General features: G+C 41.1%; 1 protein-coding gene and 1 pseudogene across 2 annotated transcripts in view; one reads left to right on the plus strand and one right to left on the minus strand.

The window, feature by feature from the left end:
- ANKRD22 (ankyrin repeat domain 22) overlaps positions 1-10,202 on the plus strand; it is a 29,542-nt gene extending 19,340 nt beyond the window's left edge. Inside the window, exons 3-7 of one of the 2 annotated variants that reach the window (XR_011382383.1) lie at positions 3,124-3,231; positions 6,424-6,518; positions 7,318-7,395; positions 9,205-9,303; positions 9,612-10,202. Coding sequence is in view for 1 of the 2 variants with exons in the window: in XM_002718370.5 (XP_002718416.3) it covers positions 3,124-3,231; positions 7,318-7,395; positions 9,205-9,303; positions 9,612-9,689 (363 nt within the window). In the remaining variant the exon portion in view is untranslated. The remainder of the gene's footprint in view (positions 1-3,123; positions 3,232-6,423; positions 6,519-7,317; positions 7,396-9,204; positions 9,304-9,611) is intronic. The other variant, XM_002718370.5, reaches the window with a different exon arrangement.
- LOC127484295 (U2 spliceosomal RNA) lies at positions 1,062-1,177 on the minus strand (annotated as a pseudogene).
- Positions 10,203-12,696: the final 2,494 nt, after the last annotated feature.

Raw genomic sequence — 12,696 nt, forward strand, 5'->3', positions numbered from 1 at the left:
GGTCCACGTGGAGCTTCTTCTCCTCTTTTCCTCTTAATTCTCTTTCCCCTTCCTTTCTTCCCTTTTCTTTCCACCTCCCCTTTCTTGCTACTAAGAAAAAATAATGGGAAAGACTTGCATAAAAAGAAATATTGACTTTGTGATGCAATACCGCTGTTTATGTCTTTATTGACTAGGTTGATGTCCTGATCTCCAGGAGATCCTGTGATAGGCTTGCAGAATGCTACTGAGAAGTTGACCAAAGACAGATAGGCCCATGAACCAGAGGCTTTTTGAAGTTGCACAGAAAAGTGTAGAGAATGTGCTTAAAGATGCAGTAGGAGCTCTTGTGCAGCCTTCAGGACCATGCGTGCATTGCTGCAAATATCCTTGCAGAATTCCTTCTCAGCATCTTACATCTGCATCTTAGCAAAGGCAAACGTTTAAATTATCCTGAGAACATATTGGATATCATTTTTTGCAGTAATCAGGAGTTTCCTATATTCACTCATACGCATTGGGTGAGAAAAACAGCCTCAAGAGCGCCACTTACCCCTTCCAAGTCAATTTAAAGACTAGCTCATTGAAAATAACAATGCATTATCAGAAAACTGATCACTACTGGACTTTCTGGTTCATGTTTACTATTTTCTTTTGTTGCATTTAAGCTCAAATCATCCCTGTGCTGAATTTAACATAAAGGTATCCTAGTAGAATATGACATATCTTCCTATAATGTAGCTGAGGAACCAGGTGTTTAGCAATGTGATCAGTAGTGCCCAAGACAGATGTGTGACGATTCTAGTTCCCATTCAAGAACCATGCTCACTCAGCAGCTGAGGGACTGGAGTATTTGACAGACCAGGGGCAGGCCTGAGGAGGTCCCCTTATCTCTGCTTCCAAGAGAAGAACCTCAGCCAGCCTGTTGGGCTCCTCTTTGGTATCATAAAAATCATGAAAAGGACTTTAGTGAATTCTTTAGATTAATAGGGATTTCATCTGAAGAAGCTTTTGGTTTGCAGTCTACTTTTCAAATATTTCCTGATCTTTTAACATTTGAATATTAGTGTTTCCCAAATATCAATGTTTGTAAATTTAATAATTCAAAGAAGTGCTTCTATTTTGTAAATCTGTTTCTGTGTTAAACTGATAAGAACAGATACTACACTTGATCTTAGCCAAAAGGCTGACAAGCAATATGTTTCTGTGTTAAGTACTAAACAAAGACCTGGAAACCTAACACACAAAAAGCTCTGCTGGTGATGCCGAAGCCCACACTACAGAAAATGTGGATTCTGTAGAAAGCAACGGAAATGAAAACATAAAGATACTTCTTTTGTGTTTGCTGGTTTTCTGGTCTGTTAAGTTGGTCAGAATTTAATGAGAAAATTAAGTGTTGATCAGGAAGCATACTTAAATTATCCTCCTACTGGAGCACAATTTGATAGCACAATATGAAAAGTATTAATACCTTTTTTGCCCAGAATTCTATTTTTAGAAACTTAAGTAAAAGACAAATTTATGAATGTTGACAAAGTTTTGTGAGCACAGATGTTCAGGCAAAAACTATTCATAAAAGTAGGAAGTTCAAAACTTGAGATGTCTAATACGTAAGGTTTGGCTAAGTGAGTTAGAGTTGCTGCATTCAATAGAAAGCCATGTGGTCATTATAATTACAAGGTGGACTTCAGAAAGCTTGTGGAAAATCACTTTTACCTTTCAATTCCATTTTCCATTACGAATTACCCTTGAATATTTAAAAATATTGAATGGCTTGGGAAATGTACATGTTCTAAACATGTATTTCTAAACTGAAAGAAAAAAACAATATATAATTTTGCATATGCACTATGGTCCTACATTTTAAAATTCCACACATACACATTTAAAAAGAAAACAGCAAAATGTCAACAGTTAACCCAAAACTGTTTGATAATGGATGGTGTCATTCTATTCTCAGCCAGTTTTCAAAATTTTTATAGGCTATATATATACCTTAGGAAACATAAAAAATGTCCTTATGGAAGAACAGTACCTCAACCAAATGGAAATTAATCTCCCCTTTTCTCTCTTGCCTGCCTTCTCCTCTTATTGAGTTGACTGATATTCCTATTATACGATAGCCTGGTTTGCATTATATTTATCTGTGCATGATTCTCTCCACCTTTGACTATGAGGTTATGGCAGCCCCTTGAATCTAAGTCTTTGACCTGACAGATAGTCACGTATTTGAAGAATTTTTTTTTTTTTTTTTTTTGACAGGCAGAGTGGACAGTGAGAGAGAGAGACAGAGAGAAAGGTCTTCCTTTTGCCGTTGGTTCACCCTCCAATGGCCGCCGCTGCAGCCGGCGCACCGTGCTGATCCGATGGCAGGAGCCAGGATCCAGGTGCTTTTCCTGGTCTCCCATGGGGTGCAGGGCCCAAGCACCTGGGCCATCCTCCACTGCACTCCCTGGCCATAGCAGAGAGCTGGCCTGGAAGAGGGGCAACCGGGACAGAATCCGGTGCCCCGACCGGGACTAGAACCCGGTGTGCCGGCGCCGCAAGGTGGAGGATTAGCCTGTATTTGAAGAATTTAATTGTATTCTTCTGGCTCTGCTTGTGTGCATGGAGAAGCATAGGAAAAGTACCACGTGGATAAGATTTTTCTATAATCATACCACAAAATGAATAATCATATAGCATACATAATTAAGACATAGCTTTTCATACTCGCTTCAGTACTATGCCTGTATCATTGTCTATTATTTTTTCCCAAAACTGAGTGTGAGAATCTGTCTTCTGGTGACTCATAGAATGTGTACTTCACCTCTCACTTTTTCAGTGGCTCTTCCCTGGCTTTTCCTTTACACTGGGTTGTGTTCAGTATTCTGGTCGATGGATACCTGAGTTTATTAACCAAACAGACCCCACAGGAAGAAGTGCCACGAGGAGAAAGATCTGTTTACCCTGATTTGAACATAATGGAATATATATATGTACATCCATATATCCCATAGTACCCCATGTATCTATACAATATTTATGTATTAACTAAAAACAAAATGTAAAAAGCACAAACTAAACTCTTTATAATGATAATCTGTATATATAGAATCTGAAATTCAATGTTTTATTAATAAAAATCTTTTTCTTAATTTCTAGAAAGAGAGAACCTGCTTGCATTATGCTGTGAAGAAAAGATTTACCTTCTTTGATTATCTGCTCATCATCCTCCTGATGCCTGTCCTGCTCATTGGGTACTTCCTCATGGTGAGTATAACGCTTGTTAGGGTCAAACGGCAGTGTGTGGGAGAGCCATGCGTAACTCATGAAGTTTTGCTAGGTGAGTCAGATGTTGTCAAGAAATAATAAATAATAAAGTAAGTCCTTGCTTTCTACTCTATAATTGAGATTTCCAAAATACATGCAATGCCGTGATTGAAGTAAAACAAGAAAGGTTGCAAAAGTAGTTCACCAATGGTAAAATAATCTGTGCAATGTTTTATTTACAAAAATAATTTAGAGTTCAAAAATGCCAAACTTAAAAAAGTGATAAGGAGGTAGAGAGGCTAGTGATCTTGAGTTGATCAGCACATGTGGTATATCTTCATTGAAATGCCACCCTGCACCCATAAGTGTGGACAATTATTACCTGGTAATTAAAGAAAAAAAGGGGAGAAGCCAGAAAAAAATTAGTCGTGACTAAGAATCATCCAAAGGAAGCACAAAAATTCTAAATGTTAAAAAAAATTCCCTTGGCTTTCCTATTTTGTAAGAGGAGTTTATATTTTTTTATATATTTTTCTGAAAATCTTTCTGATTTTTAAGGACACACCATGCGGTGAATTAAAAACAACGGATTTCAAGGCATTTGCATCTAGAAGCTGACACACACAGACGATATTTATTGAGATTTAAAGCCCATCTTTCACTTGGATGGATTTATTAATGGGATTTAATACATGCTTGAATGAATATTTGGCAGAGAGTAATTTCCCAGAATAAATAAATACGCAGTTGTTGTAAGAAGGCAATTATCTTTTGAACAGAAGTTGAAGCTTAGGGGTTCTTTGTTTTGTTTTGTCTCTTTTTCTTTATTTTATTTTTAAAAAAAATTCTTTCTTTATTTGATAGGTAGAGTTACAGACAGTGAGAGAGAGAGACAGAGAGAAAGGTCTTCCTTCCGTTGGTTCACCCCCCAAATGGCCACTACGGCCGGCACGAAGCCAGAACCAGGCGCTTCCTCCTGGTCTCCCATGGGGTGCAGGGCCCAAGCACTTGGGCCATCCTCCACTGCACTCCCGGGCCACAGCAGAGAGCTGGACAGGAAGAGGATCTACTGGGACAGAATCCGGTGCCCCATATGGGATGCCAGCGCCGCAGGCAGAGGATTAACCAAGTGAGCCACGGCTCAGGCCCCTTGTTTCTCTTTCAAATAGAGTGATAGGTCTGCACTTTTGTTTCCATCTTGTTTGCCTTATGGCCAGTTCCACTTTTTAAAAAAGTTGTCTATTTTTTATTTACCTCAAAAAGGCCAAGCATTTGCGCCATCATCCACTGCCTCAAAGGATGCATTAGCACCAAGCTGGACTGGGAGCAGAATAACTGAGACTTGAACTCCCGTGTGGCATGTGGGCATCCCCAACATAACCTGCTGGGCCACATGCCTGCCCCCGGCCGGTTCCACTTTTGGGAAATGACTCAACTAATGTCCATGGCCTATCAATCAGCTGTAAAGAGGCTAGAGTTCAGTTATTCTGCCAGAGTAACTTATGCATCTGTTATCTTTTTTTTTTTTTTTTTAAGATTTATTTATTTACTTGAAAGCCAGAGGCAGAGGCAGAGAGAGAGAGACAGAGACAATCTTCTCCAAGTGGCCACAACAGCCAGAGCTGGACCAATCCAAAGCCAGGAGCCAGAAGCCTCTTCTGGGTCTCCCACGTGGGTGCAGGGGCCCAAGGATTTGGGCCATCTTCTATTGCTTTCCCAGGCCATAGCAGAGAGCTGGGTTGGAAGTGGAGCAGCTGGGACTCGAACTGCCGCTCATATGAGATGCTGGCACTGTAGGTAGAGGCTTTACCCATTAAGCCACAGCACTGGCTCCCATTAGTAATCTATCTTAACATGAGTTCCAGAACAAGGTCTGCAAGTCAGAAATATTACTTCTTTGGGGATTAAATGTTACAGAATCTGGAGAATTATAATTAAATGTGATAATGCTGACTTCGATGATTGGATTTATGGTGAGACAAAGGTGAAACTTTAATTTGCTAATAAATTATTTGCTAATGACTGTGAAGAGATCTTAAAAATTTTCACAGTGTGTACAGCAGGTGTTTAGCTTAGCAATTAAGAAACCAGTCAAGGGGCCAGCGCTGTGGCGTATCAGGTAAAGACACCTCCTGCAATGCTGGCATTCCACATGGGTACCGGTTCAAGACCCGATCCAGTTCTTTGCTATGGCCTGGAAAAGCAATGGAAGGTGGCCCAAGTCCTTGGGCCCCAGCACCCGTGTGGGAGACCTGGAAGAAGCTTCTGGTTCCTGGCTTCGGATCAGTACAGCACTGGACGTTGTGACCAATTGGGGAGTGAACCAGCAGATGGAAGACCTCTCTCTCTCTGCCTTTCCTCTCTCTGTGTAACTCTTTCAAATAAATAAATAAAGCTTAAAAAAAAAAAAAAGAAAGAAACCAGTCGAGTTGCCCGCACCCTGTATCACAGTACCTGGGTTTGATTCCCGGATCCAGCTCCTGAATTTAGCTTCTTGTTAACACAGACTTTGGGAAGCAGTGGTGATGGCTCAAGTAATTGAGTTCCTGCACCCATGTGGGAGACATGGATTAATTTCCTGGCTGAAACCTAACTCCAGCTATTGTGGATATTTAGGGAGTAAAACAGCAAATGGGCATTCTCTCTCTCTCTCTCTCTTTCTCTCTGACACTCAAATAAAGATTAAATACATTTTAAACATAAAACAATCCATGGTGTATTTAACACACATCATCTGAACATTTGCACTTTGGGAGCGGGGGAATCCTGCTCATTTACAAACATCTTTTGAGATTCTGGAGGAAAACAGATCACGACTCTGATTAGAGAGGCTCTTTCAGAATTTACTGACACAATCAGCTTTCCAAGAGGTCCTGATACTTAGAAGGTGACGGTGGAAGCCTGGGGAAAATGACTGAGTGCAATGCACAGTCCTCCCCTGACAGCACACACACCCTGCTTATTGTCAGAGCCTGGAATCGTAAATCTGAGAAATCTACGGTAACGGCGACATGAGAGGAGACGACTGGTGAAAGGGCCAGGGATGACTGAGTTACTGCAGAGAGGGGTGGAGGAGAGAGGCAGTTTGGAAGTTGGTACAAGGAGAGAGGACGACTGGAGGCGGTCTCCCAGGTGAGGAGGGGCTGACCTCCAGGCTGTGCCGCCTGAGCAGGGAGAGCTTTGCTTCCTCAGGTGACTGGACGTTGGGGGAAGCCTTCAGCTGGCGGATGCTCAGAATCTCACAGGACTGGAAAGGTCAAGTGGATTTCTGAGGAGCCCGAGCTCAGGTCATTCATTTGTTTAATCCTTCAACGTGGGAATATTCGGGAGCTATTGTGTGCCAGACACTGTGCTAGGAGTCAAGGACACAGTTGTGACCAAAATAGCCATAGTGAGAGTTAGGGGTGGTGAGGTGAGGACAGCCATCGATCGAATGGCATCACACTTGTGAAACTGCCGTGAGACAGCTGATACCAAGAGGTGGTGGGCGATGAGAGCCTATGAGAAAGGAATGTCTCCTGGTCAGGAAGGAAGAGAGGCGTGGACGGAGATGTGAAAGATGAATTTGCCAGGCAGAGCAGGGAGAGGGTCGAGGGAAGCATCCTGGGCGATGGTGCTCTGGCAGTGCAGAACCTGATGGGAACATAAAACTATCCAAGGCCAGTGCAGCTACAGCAGAGTGAGCCAGGAGGTGTGCAGAGAGAGGCTACGACTAGGGCCAGAGCAGGGCTTTGTAGGCCTTGATGAGGAGTCTGTGGCTGTCTCCAGAGAGATGGGGAGTTACTGACGAGTTTTGAGGAAGTTCGGGCAGTCAGGTACTGTGACGGATCTTCTACAGGATCTGGTCCGGGCTGGGGCCTGAGAGTGTGCATTCCTAACAGGTTCCCAGGTGCCAATGCTGCTGTTCTGGGAACACACCCTGAGCACTGTGGCTTTCACAGATACTCAGAGGGGCTGAGGAGGTCAGGAAAATTTTAAAAAGACACACAGGTGTGTGAGAGTGTTGGGGTTAAAATGCGGTCTGTGGACACAAAATGAAGAAAATGCTTGTAAATAAACCTCCGTTACACTTGCTGTTTGTAACAGGTATCAAAGACGAAGCAGAATGAGGCTCTTGTACGGATGCTGCTTGATGCTGGTGTTGAAGTTAATGCTACTGACTGTGTAAGTTTGTATTTTTAGCCACTTAAAAACCACTCAACATGGTCTTTGTAGGCAGTTTTCTGGTCATCTGTAAGGTTGCTTGCTTTACATTTGTTTTTTGTTTTTTGTTTTTTTTCCCCTCTGCTGTCTGGTGACCTTGAGATTCTTTATGTTCTTCCACTAAATTTACGCCTGTGAAATCTTTTATTGATGATAGGACATGTTTCATAAAGCTGACTTTACTGTTTGTGAGAAGTGAAGTCTGATGCAAGACCTGACAGCAAAATGCCATCCTTAGTAGTCAAGAAATTGGAGTCATGACACCTATGTGTAACTAGGCTTTCCACTTCTTAACTGTGTGAGTTTTGGCACATTATAAACTTATTCAATGCTCAGTTTCCTCATCTGTAAAATGGGGGTATTGATATAGGCCTGGCTCATCTGAAGCACTTTGCAGAGTGGTAAACAGTAAGCACTCACTGAATGTTAGCAGCTGCTACTGCAGCTAGATCCCAATGTGAGATCGTAACCCGCTGATAAAAGAGGTCCCCTTGGTTAGCTAAAGATAGATGAGATAGGGAGTTAAAGAAAACCCTAAGTGACACTCAGAGCACTGATGGCAAATGTCAGCTAGCCTCTGCCTGTTTCCGGATGTAAGGTTTCCATTACATCTCTCCTTCTGTGCTCCTGCAGGCATCTTCCTCCCTTACATGGTCCTAAGGGGCTAGGAGTTTATTTATTTTGATGATATTTTGTTTTCTTATGTTTATTGAATAAAATTTTATGTTATCAGTTCTTTATTGAAAAAGTGGGCATGTTGAAATTTGAGTCTAAGAAAATAACATTATATTCATGATGCCTAATTTCTGTGTACCCACGCCTGTGTGTGTGTGTGATCATTGTTCTGTGATAGAGAAAATGTCCCCATCTCTGTTTCTATTCATTACTTACATTGTTTATTTTTTGCTTATATTGATATCATGTTTACATGGAGGCAGTTTGTGGTATTTGCCCGAGAGAGGGAGAGAGAGAGAGATTGTGAAATACATATATATGTAGCATTTTCCTTTTTTTGTTAAAAGATTTATTTATTTAATTGAAAGACAGAATTACAGAGAGAGGTAGAGACAGAGAGAGAAGTCTTCCATTCACTGGTTCACTCCCCAGATGATTCCAACGGCTGAAGCTGCACTGATCCTGAGCCAGGAGCTTCTTCCAGGTCTCCCGTATGAGTGCAGGGACCCAAAGACTTGGACCATCCTCCACTGCTTTCCCAGGATATAGCAGAGAGCTGGGTCAGAAGTGGAGCAGCCGGGACGGGAACCAGCGCCCATGTGGGTTGCCAGCACTGCAGGTGGCAGCCTTATCTGCTATGCCACAGTGCCAGTCCCATTTCCTTTTATTTCAAATAGAACTTTTAGATGGACTTGGATAGACTACTAGTGTGCCTCATTATTCTCCTGGATAACTTTGAAATGTATTAACAGATTATTAAAGATTTGTGAAGGCTTTTCTTGATCTTTTAATTCAGATTCAAGGACTTAAGATTTATACCAATGATGAAAATTTCTCTAGGATATTTTCCCAGTTATTTATCAGGAATGTGGAGTCAAGCACCAGACCTGGAATCAAACCCAGACACTCTGAGTGCGGGATGCAAGCATCTCAACTGCTAGGTCAGTTTCCCAGTTCAAAGAAGAAAACTTTTTAAGTCTAAGAAATAGAGTTGCTCATTGATAGTTTGCAGACTGCCTCGCTTAGCTGAGGAAGCCACGTGCTGTAGCGGAGATCCTGATTGATGAGCTATGAGGTTGGCCTTTTGTGTTACAGTATGGCTACACTGCATTACATTACGCCTGTGAAATGAAAAACCTGACTCTTATCCCTCTGCTCCTGGGAGCCCATGCAGACCCCACGATAAAGAATAAGGTAAGTTAATAAATCTCAAAACAAAACAAAAAGGGAGTAAGGCATGCATTTGTGGGTCCTGGTCCTCCTGACAGCATAGTTTTCTAATTTAGACGTTAGAACTAAGTTCACTGTTTCTGAAATTAATAACAGGAAAATTAATTGTCCTCGTTAAGGATTAAAGTTATCCTGTTGCTGTTAGGACTGAATGGCATTGAAAGCCCTTACCACGCCTGAGAGTTAATCATTCTTAACAGTTGATCAGATCTTTCACATTCACATTTGACTCTATTGGAAATAAACAGTTTTAATTTCTTTTTTCTCCTCAGCATGGCGAGAGCTCACTGGATATTGCACAGAGACTGAAATTTTCCCAGATTGAATTCATGCTAAGGAAAGCATCCTGATCCTCAATCATGGGGCATAGACAAAGCTGAAGTGCTGGATTCCATTCCTACCTGGGACTGTTGGTCTCTGGGCCACTCACCCTGGATGCCACCATTTTATGGGGATGATTCTGGTCACCGTGCTTAATGTCTTCGAAGAGCTTTTTTATTTATCATATGGTTTACTCACTGGAGATCACCATGGCCATAACCCTTCTTGGGGAGACATTATGATTGTTGGAATCTCTACTGCAGTCAAATAATGGATGTTTCAAAGTCTGTCACTCCTGAAGAAGAGGTTCAGAGCCATCTGAAAGATCCTGCTCTCTTCCTAGCTGTTCCACATTATAGAGAGGCCGCCTGTCTGTGCCACACCCTAGGAGAAAAGTGGTACTTCTCAGGGCTGTTTGTATACTAGGAGGAAGAATCAAAGTTTGTACATTTGTATAGATGCATGGATGTTTGTGGGTTTAGAGATGCACATGTAAATATTCTTTGGTGGAACCACTTCAATAAAATATCTATCAGATGTTAGTGGTGTGTATGTTTATACCAGAGAAACTGGCAAATACTACGATCAGAGCTGCTATATTTTTGGTTTCCAGAGAGCTTATTTACCAGCAAATCACTAGACATTTTGATACCAGTTTATACATAAAAAGTCATCTTGATTTGAACAAGACTCTGTAAGTATTACAACACTTGTTCAAGGATATCTTTATGATCCTTTTGTAAATATAAGGAGCTGCTAAGCTTGTCAGTTTTGCTTCTTTTCACTGACAAAATTTAAAATATTATTATGGAGTCAACATTGTGGCATGGTGGGTTAGGCCACTTGTGTGATATACTGGCATCCCCTGGTGGAGTGCTAGTTTGAGTCTCAGCTACTCTACTTCTAATCAGGCTTCCTGCTAATGCACCTGGGAAGGTAACAGAAGATGGCTCAAGTATTTGGGCCCCTGCCACTCATGTGTGAGACATTAATGGAGTTCTGGGCTCCTGGCTTCAGCCTGGCCCAGCCCCAGCCGTGGTAGCCATTTGGGGAGTGAAACTCTGGATGGAAGATTGATTTCTCTCTCTGTCTCTCCCATTCTCTGTCAGTCTGTCTTTCAAGTAAATAAAATTAATACCTTTTTAAAAATAAAATATTATTGTAACTTATCTGGATAAAGGACTTCTTCACAAGAAATACAATGATTATATTTTCAAGTGAGAGACTATGCATTTCAAAAATACCCTTCTTCTTTTGTGAATGAAAAAGAATATAAATAAACACACTTTGAAAATATGATTCAATTTTGCAAATCAAGGCTGTAAATGTAAATTATATGTGACAACAAATACAACCTAAAAATGTAATACTATCCTTAAACAAAACAAAAGTCTAATCAAAACCAGCAATTTTTTTTAATACTGTGCAGTCCCTTAAGACACCTATTTTGTGAAGGAAGTAATAGTGTGCAGACATAGATTCTAAAGATTGTAATGTGTCTTTTTTTTAAAAAAAAGATTTATTTATTTATTTATTTATTTGAAAGGCAAAGTCTCAGAGAGGCAGAGGCAGAGAGAAAGAGGGAGGGAGGGAGAGAGAGAGATCTTCCATTTGATATTTCACTCCCAACAACAGCAGGAGCTGCACCGATCAGAAGACAGGAGCCAGGAGCTTCTTCCTTGTCTCCCATGTGGGTACAGGGTCCCCAGGACTTGGCCCATCTTCCACTGCTTTCCTAGGCCATAGCAGAGACCTGGATTGGAAGTAGAGCAGCCGGGACTTGAACCGGTGCCCATTTGGGATGCTGGCACTGCAGGTGGTGGTCCTACCCACTATGCCACAGTGCCAGCCCTTAAATGTATCTTAATAATTTATTTAACATCTGTTAGCATTGAAATGAATATCTAGGTGACTTTTGGGGGACAGAACACTAAACAAAGCAAAATGAATATCACACACCTGTATGATCTTCAACAGTATACCTTCAACTCACACAAATATACCTCATATTTTGTTTCAGAGTAGATTAGGCAAAATAATTTTGATGAAACAACTATCATCTTTGAACATATGTAAAAGTTGGACAATTTTCTAAAGAAATAAATCAAGATTTGTGAATGAGTTGGGAGGACTAACAGTAACTTTGTGAAGATCAAATGATAATGATAATTTGTTTAATTATATTCATGATGTTATAAAGTTTTCTTCCTAACTTTTAACTCTTGGAAGCATAAAGTGGGGCCAGAAATGTGTAGCCATTAATTTTCTAGCAACAGGCTGTATATAGCCTATCAAACAAGCTTGAACTGGAATGTAAGTATTGATATATACACATTTGTACATAATACATTCAGGGGAAAACTCATATATATCCTACATAATTATTTCATTTGAGATCTAGCTATAAAACTCAACCTTTTCTGAGGATTTCATCCATACTATACAATGATTTTTTTTGTTACTACTAAAGCAGCTTGGCTTCCTGAGGTAGTTTTAATGTCTCTATGGCTGAAAGTAAAAATATCTAGTTTCTTTTGTCAAAGTCAGCAAAAATCCAGAGACTCAAGACGTTAATATTTGTCCCAGTGTGTCATTTTATTTTACTGCTCCAAAAATATGGCTTATTAAAAATTAAACATTTTAGGAGCTGGCACTTTAGCATAGTGGGTAAAGCCACTGCCTGCAGTGCCAGCATCCCACATTGGTGCCAGTATGAGTCCTGACTGCTCCACTTCCGATCCAGCTCTCTCCTATGGCCTGGAAGGGCAGTGGAAGATGGCCAAGTCTTTGGGACCCTGCACCCACATGGGAGACCTGGAAGAAGCTCTAGGCTGCTGGCTCCAGCCTCTTCGGCCATTAGGGGAGTGAACCAGCGATGGAAGACTCTCTGCCTCTGCCTTTCTGTAACTCTGGCTTTCAAATAAATAAGTAAATCTTTAAAAAATGTAAACATTTTAAGGAATTTTATTTATGTGAATAACGTAGAGAACATCTAGATATTTTCTGGCTATCGGTGACACCTACTCTTCAAGATGG

This window comes from Oryctolagus cuniculus, chromosome 15, assembly GCF_964237555.1.
Source record: "Oryctolagus cuniculus chromosome 15, mOryCun1.1, whole genome shotgun sequence".
NCBI classification, from domain to species: domain Eukaryota; kingdom Metazoa; phylum Chordata; class Mammalia; order Lagomorpha; family Leporidae; genus Oryctolagus; species Oryctolagus cuniculus.